A 21,360-nucleotide genomic window follows, 5' to 3' on the forward strand; every position below is an offset into this window, starting at 1 on the left:
ACTCTCGTTGCTCCTTGGATTGCTGACCCCAGGATGCTCTAGACTTTGCTACTCTCTTTGCTCCTTGGATTGCTGACCCCTGTGGTTCCATGGCTCAGACACCAGGTTGCTATAGACTTTGTTACTCTCTTTGCTCCTTGGATTGCTGAGAAGTACCTGTTCGAATCCTGGCTCTCCATGATTTTCTTATTCTCTCTCCTCTCGCCGATCTTTTCCAGGTACTACTACCTTTGCTACAGCCACACCACCAATACAAGACTATTCCAGGTGACCAGGCGATTCAATGCTGGAAAGTCCATCCACCCTCATGTGAGGGGCACAGGGTGAAGAACAAGTGATCCCATAGACCCTATGCTCCATTTTAGCCTGCTGACATTGTTTTTTTGTCTAGATTCCTTGTTCTGATATCTGACCATGTCCTAAAATGAACACGGCACATATGATGTCACGTGGATTATTATCTATTTCAAAAGGGGTGTAACCCACAGCTCTGATAATTTAAAGCCGTTTGCTTCATGAATAGAATGCTAGAACTGCAGTGAAGACTGACACACCGGTAGAACAAACACAAATAGATTTTTAAAAAATGGTGGAAAGTAACTCTGCGTTGGAAAACCCTGTGCAGAATATTACGGAAGGACTCAAGAAACGTACTTACCATTCATACCAGCCGACCTTGGCTATTTTCTCTTGTATATGGACAGGATATCCAGCGAAGGAGCTGACTGTCATCCTCAGGGATAGCATGGCCTGGAAGGGAAGGCAGTGTCTCATGCATATGGAGAGATTTAATAGCTTTGTCACAATTCATTGACTTAAGAATCAATTCTGATATTAAAAAGCCTCAGAAGTTCAGCGGCAGCAGCCTCGGTGCACACAGCGCCTGCCGCCGAAGATATTGCTTGTGGATGTCACTGTTATGGGGGCACTGTGGATGTCACTGTTATGGGGGCACTGTGGATGTCACTGTTATGAGGGCACTGTGGATGTCACTGTTATGGGGCACTGTGGATGTCACTGTTATGAGGGCACTGTGGATGTCACTGTTATGGGGCACTGTGGATGTCACTGTTATGGGGGCACTGTGGATGTCACTGTTATGGGGGCACTGTGGATGTCACTGTTATGGGGGCACTGTGGATGTCACTGTTATGGGGGCACTGTGGATGTCACTGTTATGGGGGCACTGTGGATGTCACTGTTATGGGGGCACTGTGGATGTCACTGTTATGAGGGCACTGTGGATGTCACTGTTATGGGGCACTGTGGATGTCACTGTTATGAGGGCACTGTGGATGTCACTGTTATGGGGCACTGTGGATGTCACTGTTATGGGGGCACTGTGGATGTCACTGTTATGGGGGCACTGTGGATGTCACTGTTATGGGGGCACTGTGGATGTCACTGTTATGGGGGCACTGTGGATGTCACTGTTATGGGGGCACTGTGGATGTCACTGTTATGGGGGCACTGTGGATGTCACTGTTATGGGGGCACTGTGGATGTCACTGTTATGGGGGCACTGTGGATGTCACTGTTATGGGGGCACTGTGGATGTCACTGTTATGGGGGCACTGTGGATGTCACTGTTATGGGGGCACTGTGGATGTCACTGTTATGGGGGCACTGTGGATGTCACTGTTATGGCGGCACTGTGGATGTCACTGTTATGGGGGCACTGTGGATGTCACTGTTATGGGGGCACTGTGGATGTCACTGTTATGGGGGCACTGGATGTCACTGTTATGAGGGCACTGTGGACGTCACTGTTATGGGGCACTGTGGACGTCACTGTTATGGGGGCACTGTGGATGTCACTGTTATGGGGGCACTGTGGATGTCACTGTTATGGGGGCACTGTGGATGTCACTGTTATGGGGGCACTGTGGATGTCACTGATATGGGGGCACTGTGGATGTCACTATTAAGAGGGCACTGTGGATGTCACTGTTATGGGGGGGGATCTGTGGATGTTACTGTTATGGGGGCACTGAGACATTACAAGTACCTTTGCCAGATCATTAACAATGAGCTGCTCATGTTATAAATCCTAACATCAATGGCCTCTCCAAAAAAGTGTACTTGCTCATTTTTAAAAATATTCCTTATGAAAGAGAGGTCAACAGAACCCGACCAGGTTTTTTTCCGCCAGGTCTCTTGGGGTGTCAGCCTTGGTAATGAGCTCGTTGGTTCAGGACTATAACCCACATCATGCACATACCAGCTTGGCTTCTTCCGCCGTCCTCTTCTCTGGCGGGCTCGTCAGGATCTGTTTCGCTTCCGAACTAAGAACCATCTTGACGGGGCAGACAGGAGAGATCAAAGGGAACACACAACAGCTTATTAGGATATACGCAGATATTCCATATAGCTATGAATTATTCTCCAGTCACAGCCAGAGCTGCATGTACCAACTGATTCTGACTGCAGCTCTGGATGTGTACAGAGTAAACCCAATTCTAGGGACTAAAGAAGTGGGAAGAAATCTGCGTAAGAATATTTTTCACTACAATACCTCCGTTTTGGCCTTGAAAAGGGAACGGTCAAACAGAAGGTTTTCAGTCTCGGTGTCAAAGCCGACATACTCGCTGAAGGAAATGGGCTCCGTCCTGGAGGCTGCGTAATCCCTGGTCACAGAGGGAGACACATCACTCATGGGTGTATAGGACATAGCGGAGAAGATCACAAGGGTTTCAGGGGAGCAGAGGGGCCTGCTGCAAGTCCCTCCGTTCCAGCACCACCGATCCGGCTCCCATCGGACTAGCATCGATGACATCACGTCCATCGTTCAAGTGACCACTCAGCCAGTCACTGAAGTTCATGGACCCTGAGGCCAGCGATTGGCTCGTGGCCACGACGGACGTGACCTCATTACTTTTGGTCCGATGGGGACCTGGTCACCAGCACACGACGTGTAGCAGGGAAGTAAAGCTTTATCATCAGATTTATAAGTCCCTCTGCTCCCTTGAAGGTTTTGAAAACTCTAAGACAACCCCTTTAAGGGGAAGTCCACATGTATTAAAGGAGTTTTCCAACAGTTATTTACTGATGACCTATCCTCTAGATAGGTCATCGGTATCTGATCAGTGGGGGTCCGATTAGCTATTTGAGAAGGTCCTGGTCCTTCTCGTAGCTTTGCGTAGGCCAGTGACGTCACCTTTATCGGTCACATGGCCTAGGTGCAGCTCAGCCCCATAGAAGTGAATGGGGCTGAGCTGCGATACCAAGCCCAGCCACTATACAATGGACGGCGCTGTGCTTGGTGAGCTGAGAGAAGGCCGCGGGCACTACTGTGAGCACCGGCGCCTCCTCAAACAGCTAATCAGCGGGGTCCGGGATGTCAGACGCCCACTAGATACTGATGATTTCTCCAGGGGATAAAACTGTCAGAAAAGCCCTTTAAAATTGGTGCATCAGTTCAATACATACTAGTGTGTAAAACTGGGGGGGGGGGGGGGGGGGGGGGGGTAAGAGTAATTTCTGGCTCTGTGGAGTCACATAGGGGTACATTTACTAAAACAGGCATTAATAAGTTATGAAGAGGTGCCGACTTCGACTTCGGTGTATCCAGTGCCGGTCTACATGTAAATGTGTTAAAACAGGCATAGAAAATGATGAATGAGACGGGCCTGCCAGCCTGTGCCCTTTGCCTCCCACACCGCCCCACAGTTTTAGACCTGGAGTGAGCGGGGCAAAGTCGCAGATAGCGGCACAACTAACCGATGGGTCGCCATCTGCGCCTGAAATCCGCCTAACTATAATGGGGTCCGGCAGAGATCTGACCACAATCTGGCAAAAATGCAGAGAATCGGCGGGGCACAAACTGCTGCATGGTGTGGTTTGTGTCCCGCCAGTTCCTTGCATTCTCTTCCAGATCAAGTGCTGCAGGTGTGAATGGACCCTTAGGGCTCATGCATACGACCATATGCCCTCCGAGACATACGGTCCGTGAGCGGGCAACATGTCCAGGAGCGGCATACATCGTGAGCACAGTAGCGCACAGCATCATAGGTTACATGATATTATGAGTGCGGGACAATAGCCCCCCGTGCGCACGATGTATGCCGCTGCGGGACATATTGCCCGCTCACGGACCGTATGTCTCGGAGGGCATACAGTCATGTGCATGAGCCCTTACCCTGTAGGTTTTGTATTTCTGTATGTAATGTTAGGAGGGAATAGGTTAGGTTGAGAATTTGGCTTGGGGGGGTGTGGAGGCCCAGGCACATTCTTAGCACAGGGGCTCTCTGTTGTCTGTATCCGCCCCTAGTGCCCCTTCACAGTAGTTATGCCCAGATATGTGCCACCTTCACAGGAACTGAAAAAAAAACCTGTAAATATTCGCCTAGTTCCTCCGATGTTCCTCGGTAGTGATGAGCGGCAGGGCCAATTTTCGAATTTGCGATATTTTGCGAATATTTTGTTAGAATATTCGTCATATATTCGTGAATTCGAGATTATATTCTTGATTGCGAAAATCGGCAATGTAATATTCGAGTATTGCGTGCAAAATACAGGCGTGGGTCACTTATGCTACATTTTTCAAGCTGCTAGAAGTTTCCTGAGACTGGAAAGAATGTTTGGCGCGTCAGAACATTACAATAGCTTTATATGCAGATAGAATATTTGCGAATTTTCGGCAATTAATGATGTGCATATTTTTTTGCAAAAAATATGGCGACTTGTGACATCACAGCACTATGACTGTTGCATGAATGTATGGACAGCAGGACCTATCAGCTACACGATAGATCAATCTAACCTACACTAACTATCTCCCCCTATCTGAATTATATATACTGTCTAACGTAATGACACTGCTGTCTCTTTCATAACCGGCAGTTATATGGTGAAGCGGAGAGCGGACAGCTACCTGCTTCATACAGGACCTCAGCGGTTGTGGGACCGCGGGACAGCCACTGAAATCCGGGACTGTCTCGCCAGATCCAGGACGATTGAGAGGTATGGTAACTCAATTCAGATTTGCGTGTCGGTGTGCTGCTCCGTACAGCATTTGTCCCAATACATAAAACCACCGACTTTGGACTTGGTTTTTCGAGAGACGTTCCTTTTCCATAAAACCACCGACTTTGGACTTGGTTTTTCCGAGAGACGTTTTACTTTTTCATAAACCACAGACCTATAATAAGATGAGGCTGAAGCGTAGACAAGCCGCATCGTGTTTCCAGGAACAGATTTGGTTGCTGACTCCGTTCCCCTTCTGGGCCTTTTTAGGAAGGTTCGACACGTGCTTACTACAGTGTTGTGGCTGCTTTTAAAATAGATGTGTTGAGACGAAGCGCTGATAGTGACTTTGCGCCGGAGTGTCAAATCTCGCAGCCTCAGACAACAAATTATCGGCTCCGCTCTGTTGTGTCTTACAATATACGTTATCATCATCTTCGAGACATTTCAAGAAAGTCAACGTGAAGCCCATATGTGAGCGGATCCCCCCGGGGCTTCTGCACAGAATGTATAAATCTTTCAATTTCCTTCACTTTGCTCCGTGTCTACAAAGTAAAGTCAAACCTTTCTCGTAAACCTTGTAGAGGCTTTCTTCACTAGGAGCCGGGCTCCTTTGTTTAACCTTAGAAGACGCTGTAACCTCTTCTTTCAGGGTTCAACAGACATTTTATGGGGGGGCGACGGAGAACCATTTCCATAAATCCATCTGTTTTTCTCATGAAGATTTTAATTTGAAGGAGAAGGTGTAAAAATTTATTTCCAATGGAAATGGAAATATCTCCAGACTGTTGGTGTGATATTGGGAATGTACCTCTTGTTTTACTTTCTGGAAATGAGAATTTAAGGGACTCTCCAGTAGAGACCTTATAAATGCTATGTAACTTAGTGGCTATAGGTGATGACTATCTGCTGTTTTCTTTCCGCAGTTCATGCTGCCCGGCTGCTTTTTAGCTCCGCGTCATTAGGGCAGAGCTGTGACCTGTGACTACTGTTTAGCTACAGCACCTAAGGAGAGTCTAAGGAGGTCCGAGACACACCCACTGCCTCATCATTGGTTCAGGCTGCTGCTCTCCTCCTCTCACTGGAGCTCTGCCTCTTCTGATTGGCTGCTGTGTATGAACACAAACCTATCACGTGCCCACTATCAGGTAGCTGCCACCCATGACTATAGTAAAGGGATAAGTTTTAACGGGAATGTGTAATAAGAATTTAGTTTTTTGTTTTTACAGTGACATCTATATTTCAAAAAATACTGGAATCCTGCATTTTTCTCGGTGGCCCTTGTGCCTTAGAGTCCATTCACACGTCCGTAGTGTATTGCGGATGCGCAAATTGCAGATCCGCAATACACTGGGCCGACACCCCTATAGAAATGCTTATTCTTGTCCGCTATTGCGGACAAGAATAGGACATATTCTATTTTTTTCATGAGCCCCGGACCGGAAATTCGGATGCGGACAGCACAATGTGTGCTGTCCGCATCCTTTCTATCCCCATTGAGAATGAATAGGTCTGCAACCGTTCCGCAGAATTGCGGAACGGATGCGGACCCATTCTACGGACGTGTTAATGGATCCTAATAATACACTAAAGCTGGTCACCCACATTAGATAAATGAAGGCTGAACCCGCCAGTTTTTCACAGGACCAGCAGGGCAGGACTCTTGACTCTCCTCCAATGGCAGATTTCAGGGGAGATGAGGATTGGGCAGTTGGATTTCCACATCTGGCAGCGGCTTTTTCTCCTCTATCTATTCAAAGCATAGGCATGCCAAGCCAGCATGTGTATGGTGGGTTCAAGAGAGGCTAGCCTAACACCTCACAACTAGGGATGAGCGAATCGACTTCAGATGAAACATCCGAAGTCGATTCGCATAAAACTTTGTTCTAATACTGTACGGAGCAGGAGCTCCATACAGTATTAGAATGTATTGGCTCTGATGAGCCGAAGTTATTACTTCGCGAAGTCTCGCGAGACTTCGGGTAATAACTTCAGAAATCAATTTGTACTATAAAAAAACATTTCCACTTGGAACCGAAACAGAGTTCAGTAAAAGTTTTTTTTTACAGTAGAAATTTATTTATGAAGTTATTACCCGAAGTCTCGCGAGACTTCGCGAAGAAATAACTTCGGCTCATCAGAGCCAATACATTCTAATACTGTACGGCGCTCCTGCTCCGTACAGTATTAGAATGGCGTTTCATGCGAATCGATTTCGGATGTTTCATCCGAAGTCGATTCGCTCATCCCTAATCACAATTTGTAGAAATCACTGCTCAGCAGTCATCTCATTTTCATCATATGCAGGACTAAAATAATAGATTACACCTATATACAGTACAGACCAAAAGTTTGGACACACCTTCTCATTCAAAGAGTTTTCTTTATTTTCATGACTATGAAGGCATCAAAACTATGAATTAACACATGTGGAATTATATACATAACAAACAAGTGTGAAACAACTGAAAATATGTCATATTCTAGGTTCTTCAAAGTAGCCACCTTTTGCTTTAATTACTGCTTTGCACACTCTTGGCATTCTCTTGATGAGCTTCAAGAGGTGCTTTCGGTGCTGGCGGTGCTTTCACTCTAGTGGTAGCATGAGACGGAGTCTACAACCGACACAAGTGGCTCAGGTAGTGCAGCTTATCCAGGATGGCACATCAATGCGAGCTGTGGCAACAAGGTTTGCTGTGTCTGTCAGCGTAGTTTCCAGAGCATGGAGGCGCTACCAGGAGACAGGCCAGTACATCAGGAGACGTGGAGAAGGTAGTAGGAGGGCAACAACCCAGCAGTAGGACCGCTACCTCCGCCTTTGTGCAAGGAGGAACAGGAGGAGCACTGCCAGAGCCCTGCAAAATGACCTCCAGCAGGCCACAAATGTGCATGTGTCTGCTCAAACGGTCAGAAACAGACTCCATGAGGGTGATATGAGGGTCCGATGTCCACAGGTGGGGGTTGTGCTTACAGCCCAACACCGTGCAGGACGTTTGGTATTTGCCAGAGAACACCAAGATTGGCAAATTCGCCACTGGCGCCCTGTGCTCTTCACAGATGAAAGCAGGTTCACACTGAGCACATGTGACAGACGTGACAGAGTCTGGAGACGCTGTGGAGAACGTTCTGCTGCCTGCAACATCCTCCAGCATGACCGGTTGGCATTGGGTCAGTAATGGTGTGGGGTGGCATTTCTTTGGAGGGCCGCACAGCCCTCCATGTGCTCGCCAGAGGTAGCCTGACTGCCATTAGGTACCGAGATGAGATCCTCAGACCCCTTGTGAGACCATATGCTGGTGCGGTTAGCCCTGGGTTCCTCCTAATGCAAGACAATGCTAGACCTCATGTGGCTGGAGTGTGTCAGCAGTTCCTGCAAGATGAAGGCATTGATGCTATGGACTGGCCCACCCGTTCCCCAGACCTGAATCCAATTGAGCACATCTGGGACATCATGTCTCGCTCTATCCACCAACGTCACGTTGCACCACAGACTGTCCAGGAGTTGGCAGATGCTTTAGTCCAGGTCTGGGAGGAGATCCCTCAGGAGACCGTCCGCCACCTCATCAGGAGCATGCACAGGCGTTGTAGGGAGGTCATACAGGCACGTGGAGGCCACACACACTACTGAGCCTCATTTTGACTTGTTTTAAGGACATTACATCAAAGTTGGATCAGCCTGTAGTGTGTTTTTCCACTTTAATTTTGAGTGTGACTCCAAATCCAGACCTCCATGGGTTAAAAAATTTGATTTCCATTTTTTCATTTTTGTGTGATTTTGTTGTCAGCACATTCAACTATGTAAAGAACAAAGTATTTCAGAAGAATATTTAATTAACTCAGATCTAGGATGTGTTATTTTTGTTTTCCCTTTATTTTTTTGAGCAGTGTATATAACACAGGTTCAACAAAATAGTTTGAGCAGCCATCTGTGGATCACCCACCATAAGGCCAAATGCACACGGCCGGTGGAACACGGACGTGCGCGGTCCGTGGTATCCTGGCCTGGCATCCTGCTGACAGCAGGAGCGCACGGAGTCATTGGTTGTTATGATGCCGTGCGCTTCATGCCGCCGCTGCACTACAGTAATACACTCGTATGATCTATACGAGTCTATTACTGTAGTGCAGCGGCGGCATGAAGCGCACGGCGTCATAGCAACCAATGACTCTGTGCGCTCCTGCTGTCAGCAGGATGCCAGGCCAGGATACCACAGACTGCGCACATCCGTGTTCCACGGCCGTGTGCATTCGGCCTAAAAGAAGAGCCCTTCAACAAGTTAAAGTGCAAAGCCGGCACTTAAGGTTTAACCATTTGTGTCCTATATAGCAGAGTTCAGCTCTGAAGCCTGCAGAATTGTGAGTGTTGTTCTGGAGTATAGAGTAGTACAGGATGTAACTCAGGATCAGTACAGGATAAGTAATGTAATGTATGTACACAGTGACTGCACCAGCAGAATAGTGAGTGCAGCTCTGGAGTATAATACAGGATGTAACTCAGGATCAGTACAGGATAAGTAATGTAATGTATGTACACAGTGACTCCACCAGCAGAATAGTGAGTGCAGCTCTGGAGTATAATACAGGATATAACTCAGGATCAGTACAGGATAAGTAATGTAATGTATGTACACAGTGACTCCACCAGCAGAACAGTGAGTGCAGCTCTGGAGTATAAGGCCTCATGCACACGACCGTTGTTGGGTTCCGTGTCCGTTGTTCCGTTTTCTGTGATTTTCTGCGGACCCATTGACTTTCAATGGGTCCGTTGAAAACTCGGAAACTGCACAGTTTGTCATCCGCGTCCGTGATCCGTGTTTCCAGTCCGTCAAAAAAATATGACCTGTCCTATTTTTTTCACGGACAACGGTTCGCGGACCCATTCAAGTCAATGGGTCCATGAAAAAACGCGGAGGCACACAAGATTGTCATCCGCGTCTGTGATCCGTGTCCGTTTTTTTCCTATCATTTTCAAGGCAAACTTGACTTAGATTTTTTTTTCACTTTTCATGTCTGGTGATCCTCCAAAAATCAAGGAAGACACCCGGAAAAAAACCGGAAACGGATCACGGAACAACGGAACCCCGTTTTGCGGACGGTGAAAAAATATGTGTGCATGAGGCCCAATACAGGATGTAACTCAGGATCAGTACAGGATAAGTAATGTAATGTATGTACACAGTGACTCCGCCAGCAGAACAGTGAGTGCAGCTCTGGAGTATAATACAGGATGTAACTCAGGATCAGTACAGGATAAGTAATGTATGTACACAGTGACTCCGCCAGCAGAACAGTGAGTGCAGCTCTGGAGTATAATACAGGATGTAACTCAGGATCAGTACAGGATAAGTAATGTAATGTATGTACACAGTGACTCCGCCAGCAGAATAGTGAGTGCAGCTCTGGAGTATAATACAGGATGTAACTCAGGATCAGTACAGGATAAGTAATGTAATGTATGTACACAGTGACTCCGCCAGCAGAACAGTGAGTGCAGCTCCGGAGTATAATACAGGATGTAACTCAGGATCAGTACAGGATAAGTAATGTATGTACACAGTGACTCCAGCAGAATAGTGAGTGCAGCTCTGGAGTATAATACAGGATGTAACTCAGGATCAGTACAGGATAAGTAATGTAATGTATGTACACAGAGACTCCACCAGCAGAATAGTGAGTGCAGCTCTGGAGTATAATACAGGATGTAACTCAGGATCAGTACAGGATAAGTAATGTAATGTATGTACACAGTAACTCCACCAGCAGAATAGTGAGCGCAGCTCTGGAGTATAATACAGGATGTAACTCAGGATCAGTACAGGATAAGTAATGTATGTACACAGTGACTGCACCAGCAGAACAGTGAGTGCAGCTCCGGAGTATACTACAGGATGTAACTCAGGATCAGTACAGGATAAGTAATGTAATGTATGTACACAGTGACTGCACCAGCAGAATAGTGAGTGCAGCTCTGGAGTATAATTCAGAATAAGTAATGCAATAAAATTACAAAATTTGGCTTTTTATATGTATAAATTGCATATGTAAACTGTAAAAATGTGATTTTGGGAGTGCATGTTACAGAAACACTGTAATTAGTTGTGAGAGTGGTGGGATTGCTGAACACTCCAAGCAATACAAAAAAAATCAGTTTTTGCCCAAAGTGTCTCTTAAACCATATAACCTCTTCAGGAATCATGCTAAACTCTGGAGACGCCAATTCAGCTGAATAAATGGCGCTCCCTCTGTTACAGAATGTCTAATTCCTCTCATTTACAACAATTATTTTACCGCTACATGCAATTATTATTTCAGCCGTGAAACCTTCGGAGTTGATGAAATTCTTACCTATAAATTTTTATGAGGTTGCGAATCACTTGCACAACAAGGACGGCCGTGCGGAACTTGTGGATGTACTGTAAGAGAGAAGGAGAAGAGACAGAGCTCTGATTACTGCACCCCATCCACATCACTGCATCTCACATGGTGGACAATGGACCACAGCAGCTCAGGCCCTGGCTCCCGGATACAGTGCACGCCGCCGTGTGCTGGACCATCAGATTTTCTGGATGAGTGGAGGGGAATACAGCGTGCCTGCAATAAGAAAGCCGTATTTCTTGAAAATTAGAGGGAGGGCTATGGAAGGAAGAGAGGAATGAATCCCTTTAGGCCAAACGTTTGGCAGAAGAAAGTATAAAACCCCTTTAAATGAGGTCCACCCGGAGCAATCACACAGAAATACGAGTCATCTATTTCCTAGGGTCACACCTGACTATAGCAGCAGTCCTTAAAGTAAATGGACGTGTATTTGATTTCTCCCAAAATGGTGAAAAGTTCTGGGCTGATCATTTTTTTATGTCTTTTAATAGGATTCAGAGCTCCAGAGCCTGTGACATCACATCCATCAGTGACATGGCCTATTCAAGTGATTGCCACTGAGCTGCAATACCAAACATGGCCACTATACTATGTACGGTGCTGTACTTGGTGTATGGTGAAGAGGTAGCCCTGCTCATCTGAGGGCTGTGGCCCCTTCAAACAGTTGACCATAAGGGGTGCTTGGAGTCAGACTCCCACCGATCACGTGTCGTGATGATAGGTCAGCAATGCAATATTTAATTTCTTGGAAAACCCCTTTAATGATAAAATTCAGGCTCCCTCCAGTCTTAGGTTGCCACCTTGCCGGTAACTCACCGGCCAAGCCGGTAATTTAGTGCCGGTGCTGGTACGGTAATTTTTTTCTATTAGTAATTATTATTGCCGGTATTCCTATATGGACTGGTACTAATGAGGCTTCCATTACTGCAGACTTTAACTCCTCCCCCTCCTCCACAAAAAAACCTCACTATTAATTCTGAGGGCCGCTAATGGGAGAATTAATATTAAAGGGGACACTAATGGGGGGCATTATCAATTCCGGGGGCACTAATGGAGGCATTAATATTACTGGAGGGCATTATTAATACTGGGAGCCACATTATAAAATAGCGACCATGTTAAGCCACGCCCCCACAACCACACCCTCTTTGAGTGTGGGCTTAACGTATTTTTGGTTGGGGAAGGTGGCAACCCTACTTCAGTCACCACTAGAGGGAGATCAGAAGCTAACTGCATAATGTTATACAATGAGCACAAAAATAACACAGTAAGCTCCTGAGCTCCCCCTAGTGGTGGTTGCAGGGAATCCATAAACTATCTAAGCAGAATATTCGGAGCCGTGTATGGGAATAATGGAGCTATGATTGCTATATAGATACAGAAAAAGGGGTTTTCCTGGGCATAAGCATTGATGACCTTTCCTTAGGATAAGTCATTAATACCTGATCGATGGGGGTCCAACTCCTGGCACTTCCATCGATCAGCTATTTGAAGAGAACTGCAGCCTCTTCCTAGGCCAGTGACATCACATTCATTGGTCACACGACCTATGTGCAGCTCATTCCTATTCAAGTGAATTAGCCTGGGCTGTAATACTAAGGTCAGCCACTATAAAATGAATGGCGCTGTGCTTGGTATGCTACGAAGAGGCTGACAAACACTGTTGGCGAAACGCGTTGGGTGAGTGAGGGACACTGATATGGTAGATATACTTTGTGGCTTACACTTTGTCTTTATTTTTAGTCTAAGTGTTGGACAATTGTTAGGACTTATTTGTACTTGGGCCTATTTCTGTGGTAGTAGGCAGATTTTTGTATAATATTATTTGGTGTCTTCTTTAATGTGATCTATAATTGTTGCTAGCCTTTTTCCAGTGGTCCCTCACTTATTTGTTTCACCAATGTTTGTAATATGGTGATTAAATAAAGAACACATTGTTTTATGGCAATTTTGGATTATGAATGATTTTTAGGTATATACACGTTTGTTGTAGGATTTCTGTTAGTATAATAGTAGATTAGTAGAATGGAGATGAGAGAATTAACACTTTATTGTTCCCTTGATAGGCCTAGATAACGATGCCCACAAGAGCACAACATTGATCAGTGTAATGTGTGATCCTCTAATTCAGCGGTTCTCAACCTAGGGGTCGCGACCCCTTTGGGGGTCGATCGGCCCTTTCTGGGGGGTCGCCTGAGGCTTCCTATTGTGGGTCCAGGCCCGTCGCTAACAGACAGGCAAAACAAGCAATTGCTTGGGGCCCCGAGCTGGTTGGGGCCCCGAGCTGGCCCGGGGCCAAGCAGAGCCGGTGCTTGTTTTGCGGCTGAGTAACTCAGAAGATCCGATGGTATATTCTAACCCCCAGGCGTTCCCATGGTGACGGGGACGCTTGCCTGGGGGTTAGAATATACCATCGGATCTGAGTTTTACGAGCTCAGTGAGATCGTAAAAACTCAAATCCGATGGTATATTCTAACCCCCAGGCGTTTCCATGGTGACAGGGACGCTTGCCTGGGGGTTAGAATATACAGGGCCACGCCGCTCACAGCAGTATATTTATAAACTAATCAGTAACTACTTTAACTTTAATCATTGCTCATTGCTGAGCTCTTTACTTGGATTATAATTTATTTGGATATGGGATATCTTACTTTGTCTTAGCTCCGGTAATAGCAGGCAGTGCGGGGGGCGGCGCTCACTCACTGACGTCACGTGCCTGCTCCTCCCACTAGGCGGCGCAGGCGCGTGACGTCAGTGAGTGAGCGCCGCCCCCCGCACTGCCTGCTATTACCGGAGCTAAGACAAAGTAAGATATCCAAATAATCCAAATAAATTATAATCCAAGTAAAGAGCTCAGCAATGAGCAATGATTAAAGTTAAAGTAGTTACTGATTAGTTTATAAATATAATGCTGTGAGCGTCGGGGAGGGAGATCTGTGGATGGCACTGTTTAAGGGGGGATCTGTGGATGGCACTGTTTAGGGGGGATCCGTGGATGGCACTGTTTAGGGGGGAGATCTGTGGATGGCACTGTTTAGGGGAGGGGGGATCTGTGGATGGCACTGTTTAGGGGAGGGGGGATCTGTGGATGGCACTGTTTAGGGGAGGAGGGATCTGTGGATGGCACTGTTTAGGGGGATCTGTGGATGGCACTGTTTAGGGGGGATCTGTGGATGGCACTGTTTAGGGGCGATCTGTGGATGGCACTGTTTAGGGGGGAGATCTGTGGATGGCACTGTTTAGGGGAGGGGGGATCTGTGGATGGCACTGTTTAGGGGAGGAGGGATCTGTGGATGGCACTGTTTAGGGGGATCTGTGGATGGCACTGTTTAGGGGGAGATCTGTGGATGGCACTGTTTAGGGGAGGGGGATCTGTGGATGGCACTGTTTAGGGGGATCTGTGGATGGCACTGTTTAGGGGGGGATCTGTGGATGTCTTTGTGATTAATTACTCTGCTTTAATTATGTTCAATTTGTAGCAATAAAAATACATCCTGCATATTTAGATATTTACATTACAATTCATAACAGTAGCAAAATTAGTTATGACGTAGCAAGGAAAAAAATTTAATGGTTGGGGGTCACCACAACATGAGGAACTGTATTAAGGGGTCACGGCTTTAGAAAGGTTGAGAACCACTGCTCTAATTGAATCACTATACAGGAATTCTCTCTGGCCTCAGTGTTGGTCTGACTGAGAGAGTTAAGCGAGATTGTCTGTTGTGCTAAGTCCAAACAATAGGCCGTTAAAGAGCCAGGACATGAGGTAGAATACATGGAGTGTGTCATGTTCATCTACCGAAAATACTGAACCAGACAACACAAGGGAAAAGCCAAAACAAATTATTTATTAAATAAGACAGAACTTAATCAGAATAAACCTGGACAAACAGGTCAGTAACAGTGGCAGATGAAACACCACTGGACCAAGTGCACCAGTTTGACTTGGGGCCAAACCCTAAGGGCGTTGTCTAAGTGAACCCTGTTCTTCACAGTACCCCTGGTGGTGGGGATAGCCTTTCCTGAGGGTTCACCAGGTCGATACCTCTTTGGATGGTCCCGATGCACTTAGCCGACCCCTGCAAGGCAATAGCCACTGGTGAGAGCACCAGCGGTCCAGGTATATACAAAATGGGGAACCAGGCAAACCCAGACAAAACCAGTAACACAGGACACTGTTCAGACAGAATACATACTGGAACACAGACAAGATAACAGACATAGAACAGGCAGATGTCTGGACCCCATGCAGAACAGATGCATGTTTAGATGCATGTGTAGAGGGACACTACCATTCCTACATTCTTATTGCTAGCCTGTTTGCTGCTGGTGGTACGGTTGGTGGTGCAAACCAATACAATGGCAGCAAAGTGTAATTTTGTTACGTTCATGTAAAGTGCCTGGTTGTTCAGCAGGTGGCAGTGTATCTGACAGATCTTCAGTCAGAATGGAACTTGCCATTCCGTTCTCTCCCCTTTTGGGCAGAAGTGGGATAGTCCTGCTTCCCACCAAGGGAAAAGTTGAAGGAAGCTGTAGTGGAGCTGAGAGTTGGAGCTAGAGAGTGCATCAGCATAGTGCGGTGAGAGAACGTTTCCCCTCACTGCTGCAGGAGCTTGGGAAAGTAGCTCAGAGAGCAGCATACTCTTGATATATAAAAGGAATTAGTGCCTCTGAGAGGGAAAACAGAGCCAAAGACACCCTACTCAGCAAAGTATGTCACAGGATACCCTACTCTCATCAGAAACAGTAGCTGAAGCTGATAGGAGCCAAACGGAAGCCAGAGATTAGCAAAGTCTGCTGGAGCCAAGAGAAAGATCAAGCATTGTTTTGATGACCAAGTCTGGACTCTACTTACTCCACCAACTACAACTTCTTTTGTTGCTATGAAGCTTAACACCGGGGAGCAACAGTATCCAGGTAGGAGCACCGTGACACAAAACTATTAGGACCACAACATACCACTCGGCTTTATAAACATTGGGTCACAATTGACCCTGGGGGGCAGCCCGCTGCACATGGTGGTCACAGACAGAGCTGCACAGACATGACAGCGGAACCGAAGATTGGGGAGCAAGGCGTTCCCCAACATACAAGGTGAGATAACAATGGAAACCAAACATACAGACAAGAACCAAGGTGACATTGAGACATGGTGACATTGATGAATTAGCAGACGACCACACAGATCTGGGCAGATGGCAAACACCAACGTCAGAAGCATACATCCTGCACACAGCCAAGCTGGAGACAGATTGACAGACATGCAGCACACAGATCTAAATAGCCAGGTCAGTTAAAGGGAGCCTGTCACCTACTCGGAGCATTTTAGACCACTCAGATCGCGTTATAGAACGTTTGACCCCCATTAAAATAGTAGTCTGTCCCACGTAGAGATTCTGAAAAAAGTACTTCAAAAAGGTATGCAAATTACCTGTAGCAAGTGCCCAGGGGAGGAGTTATGGCCGCAAATGCCCCCGGCCCCTCCCCTATGTGCCCAGATAACCATTCCCCTTGCAGTCCTCTGGCCCACCCTCCTCCTCTTGCTTGGAATTTCTCATGAGTTCTGACCATCGCAGGGCCCGCGCATGGTCACTGCTCTTCCCACTATGGGCAGAGGCACTGATCTTAACAGTGCACATGCGCAGGCCTGGCAGTGATCAGAGCCCGTGCAAGATCTCCAAGCCAGAGGAGGAGGATGCAGTGGCGGGAGAGGAGGGCGGGCCAGAGGACTGCAAGGGGAACGCTTATCTGGGCACATAGCCGAGGGACCTGGGCACTGCGGCCATAATTCCGCCCCTGGACACCTGCGACAGATAATTTGCTTAACTTTATAAAGTACTTTTTTCAGGATCTCAACGTGGGACAGACACAAGAGAGGTACTATTTTAATGGGGGGCAAATGTTCTATAACGCTATCTGAGTGGTAACCACCTGATAATCAGACACAAACACAGGGAAACATTAACCCATGTGAACACAGAGCAAACAAGTAACACAGAGAATGCAAATCACAGGGAATACACAAATACACAAGACACAGTGCACACACAGAAGCCGACAGCCAGCATGCACCACCCAAGCAACCAGCATACACGGGAGTTGTCCCACAGCCAGTAGGCAAGGGCGGAGGCAGCCAGCGTACACAGCAACACATGTAAACTGCGAACTGTCCTGTGATCCAAACACAGAGAGTATCCACATTCACAGGCCCATGTTCACATACAGAAGGCCGCAGCCAGCACGCAGCACCCAAGCCACCAGCATTCACCGGAGAAAGCCTGCAGCCAGTACGTGAGTGCACATGCAGCCAGCCTGCGCGGCAATCGGCGACACACTGAACTTCACTGTGACACAGCAGATTCAAAAAATTATATCCAGAAAACCATGCACCCGTTTTTTGTAAAAAAAATTATTAAAATAAAAATAACACAGAATATTCACATATAGGGTGCTAATATTGGATAAAAAAAAAAAAACTTGATGGTAGCGTCCCTTTAAGCTCATTCCATGCACTAAATGTACATATATGTGACATCACCAACGATTTCAACCTTTACAAAAACCTCTCCATGTTGTACGCCTGGTCTGACCTGTAACGTTTCGGAGTGCAAAATGGTGGCCAGAAGCCAAAAAACGGTGCCAATTTTATAATGGTTCCTTTCTTTTTTTAACTCAGTATCTATAGGAAAAATCTTTAGCTGCATTCAGTGTGAAACTCGAACGTTTTCCCTCTGCCAAATGACACTTTTGTAAATCTCGGGAACGACGTACGAAATGTCTTTGCGCATTACAATATTCACCGAGTAACCTGTTCTCTTTATTTGAATTGGCTCTTCTTCTACAGATGTAATAACGTTTATTTTTCTCCCGGCCTCACCTTCTGTGTCGAAGGATTTTCTGCAAACGACTGATTTCGTGTATTTTACCCTCGTCACTATGTTCTGCTACATTATGTCATACTATACAAAAACATCATGAAAGGGCTGTGTCCTATGTGTGAAAGGGGGTGTGGACCTTGAAAATTTTTGCGGTGCACTGCACTTTGAGACCGCGCTTGCAAGCCATTGTTAAAAAGATGTCAAGTATGCATTTGCTACGTATCACCCAAAAAGATTCTTATTACCTGGGGAATGAACAGAACACTTACCCGGTGACCTTCTTTTCACATGGAGATCCTCCCATTCCTTGACTTATCTTCTGCCATCCAAGATGGCCGCACCGTTTCTCAGACCACCTGAGGAACACTGTGAGGCAAGACACTTCCTGCTGCCCTCTGATTGGCTAGCACTGCTCACAGTGCTGACCAATCCAAGTGCAGGACTGGACAAGCAGGAAGTGTCTTGAACAGTGTGCATCAGGTTGTCTGAGAAGAGGTGCGGCCATCTTGGATAGCAGGAGGTAAGTCCAGGAACTGGTGGATCTCCAGCTGAAAAGATGAAAAGGAGGTCATCAGGTAAGGGTTCTGTTCATTCCCCAGTTTTTTAGAACATGATAGTCCCTTTAAGAAAGACTATGCTGCTCAGTTTATTTTTTATTTTTGATGCATTGAAGCAATGGAAAGAATTGGTGCAAAAGTATACATACCCTGTCAGGACCTTCAACACAGAAGGAAGGAATAAAATGCACATTTTCAGATGGGAACTAAAGGACAATATTGCTGCACTGTATTTCACTGAAGTTATTTTTGTGCAAGAAAACTTTACCCTCGATCAGGGTGAATTATGGGCCGTGATAGATTCATGCAAAACTCTGCTTTACTGCTCAAATCATTTTTTCTGTTCATATTTCTCTTCACAACGTCTGAGGGAAACACGGCGGCTGCTGAGAGTTATATCTCCTTTGGAAATGCTTGTCTGTTGACTGTCTGCTTGTTTTATGCCGCACGCCGATACTTGTGAAATGTAATTCAAATAAAAGGAGAGACTGAACTGTGGATGATGAGGAAATCACCGCTGTGGGAAGAGAACGTCTCCATTACAATAAACTGGCAGACATGGACAGTGTGTCCTTACCGGCTGTGATCTGCTTGTGTGAAGGGTACATAGTCCAGATATAGGCTGAAGAATAACCCTGCTCAAAACCAAGGCGGTAGCTATAGGAGGTGCACCTGGCTTCTGGTGCCTATGAGGGCCAATGGCCAACTCCAGTGACACTGGTACTGGAGGAACCTGTGGGTATCTAGGTAAACATGCTTTATGTTTGTCATGATGAGCTTAGGTCAGACCGTGGAGCCTCTGTGAATCATCCAAGGATCTATACTCACATGGAGCTGGCCCTGGACAATGCTACAGGGTTCAAGAGGTTCTAGTTACACTTCTGCTTAAAGTGGAACGGTACTTTGAGAAAACTTTTGATATTTCATAGCAACATCTCAAACGTTTCGATCGGTGGGAGTCTGAGTGTTAAGACCCCTGCCAATCATTAGCATGATTGCTACAGGAGACGGGAGCAAGACAAACTCAAATGAAAGTCTATGGGCCCATCTTGATTGTCTCCTGAAATGAGGAGAGAGCACAAAATGTGAGCTTTTCTCTTTCCTTCATCTAGTGGTCGGTGCAGATCTTAGTAGTCAAGGCAAGGTGGAGGTCTTAGCCACAGTTTTTTCCAAAGTACATCAACATTTCAAAACTAAGTATTTATGGATGGAAATAACAACTGAATCTCCGCAAGAAGAACCAACTTTCTCCAATAGCTACTCCAAAGGAATCTCATCCAACCAACCAGTTCCAAGATGTGAATTAGTAAGAAGCATGAAATCTGACACAGTGCTGTCTAAAGATGGAGGTCTCCAGTTTGGCTGATGTCCCTAGTGCAACACGCCAGACCTGCAGGGTATAGCGACAGTGAGGTCACTGTATGGGCAATCGAGGGTTACTCACTTTTCTGAGGAGAACCCTGGGCAGGCATGTGGCAGTGAATGGAGAGGCAGACACTAGTTCCTCTGGGGCACACTCTGTAGATAGGGACCAGGCCTGATGTTGGGTGAGGTGCCCTGGATGTTGTAGGTGTTTTGAGTGCCCTAGGTAAGGTCCCTTTAAGATTCGTGACGCCAGTGCCTGTAACTGTGGCACACCGATTTATAGTAAATGAGTACACAGTTGGTGAACTAAACGTTGCTTTACTTGGTGGAAAAACAGTCCAACTTTGTACAGGCAGTTACAGTTGATAAAGATGATGCAGTCCCTTGAACAATACTCCACAAGCAGGTTTTCTTTCAATAATGGCAGGTATTAATCATGCAAGATACTTGGAGGGCAAACAGTTAATGCTTTGCAGTACAATGCTGCTCTATCCCCACAGCTATTCTAGCTGGCTGGATCCCAAGGCCCGGATGCCTAATTGCTGGCTTTAATCCTTGGTACAAAATCCTTCCTCCAGTATTGGCACTTGCTCTTTACTTTATAGTACTTCTGCCCATCAGGGTACTTATCTGACTTGTATTATCCGTGCTTGGTAGGGAAGCTGCAGGTTTCTCCCAGGAGGTCCATTCCTACTACTGGGGTAATCTTCTGAGCTAACTGAGGCTCACTTTATCTACAGGCAGGCTGGAGTTCCTCACTATCAAGCTATCAAGCTGCATGTCAGGAGGAGGCCCTCAGCATATCTCGGGCTGGTGCCTTCTCACTTCTGTCTCCACAGACTCCTGACTATGAACTAACTCCTCCCTGTCTGGGCCTGAACATTTATACTAGGGGCTCCCTATCTCCCTCTAGTGTCTAGGATGCCTAACTACACCCTAATAGGCCTGCTATGCATGACACAGGGGAAACATTGCATATAAAAACACACAGAAAAATACATTAAATGCATAGACAAATATAATATTACTGTTCCTTATGAGCAAAAATAACACGTCACCCAATTGACCCTTGTGTAGTGCCCACGCCTACCTAGTGGGACACTACACTAGTTCATGTTTCAAGGCTTCTTAATGGGTCAGACATTGACTTGCAGGGTATCTGCCTAGGGGTGGCAGTAGAGGGAAAGTTTCCATCCTTCTTGACGAGATGTAATTTGCAT

At 46.4% G+C, this 21,360-nt stretch overlaps 1 protein-coding gene across 1 annotated transcript in view; it reads right to left on the reverse strand.

Annotated features, from left to right (window-relative positions):
* Positions 1–11,811, reverse strand: part of LOC120994033 (cyclic nucleotide-binding domain-containing protein 2-like) — a 244,720-nt gene extending 232,909 nt beyond the window's left edge. Inside the window, exons 1-5 of the mRNA XM_040422495.1 lie at positions 11,731–11,811; positions 11,311–11,378; positions 2,516–2,627; positions 2,222–2,296; positions 659–750 (exon numbers count right to left, since the gene is read on the reverse strand). Coding sequence (XP_040278429.1) covers positions 659–750; positions 2,222–2,296; positions 2,516–2,627; positions 11,311–11,378; positions 11,731–11,811 — 428 coding nt within the window. The remainder of the gene's footprint in view (positions 1–658; positions 751–2,221; positions 2,297–2,515; positions 2,628–11,310; positions 11,379–11,730) is intronic.
* Between the last annotated feature and the right edge of the window lie 9,549 nt (positions 11,812–21,360).

Source organism: Bufo bufo, chromosome 3 (assembly GCF_905171765.1).
Source record: "Bufo bufo chromosome 3, aBufBuf1.1, whole genome shotgun sequence".
In the NCBI taxonomy this organism is placed as follows: Eukaryota; Metazoa; Chordata; class Amphibia; order Anura; family Bufonidae; genus Bufo; species Bufo bufo.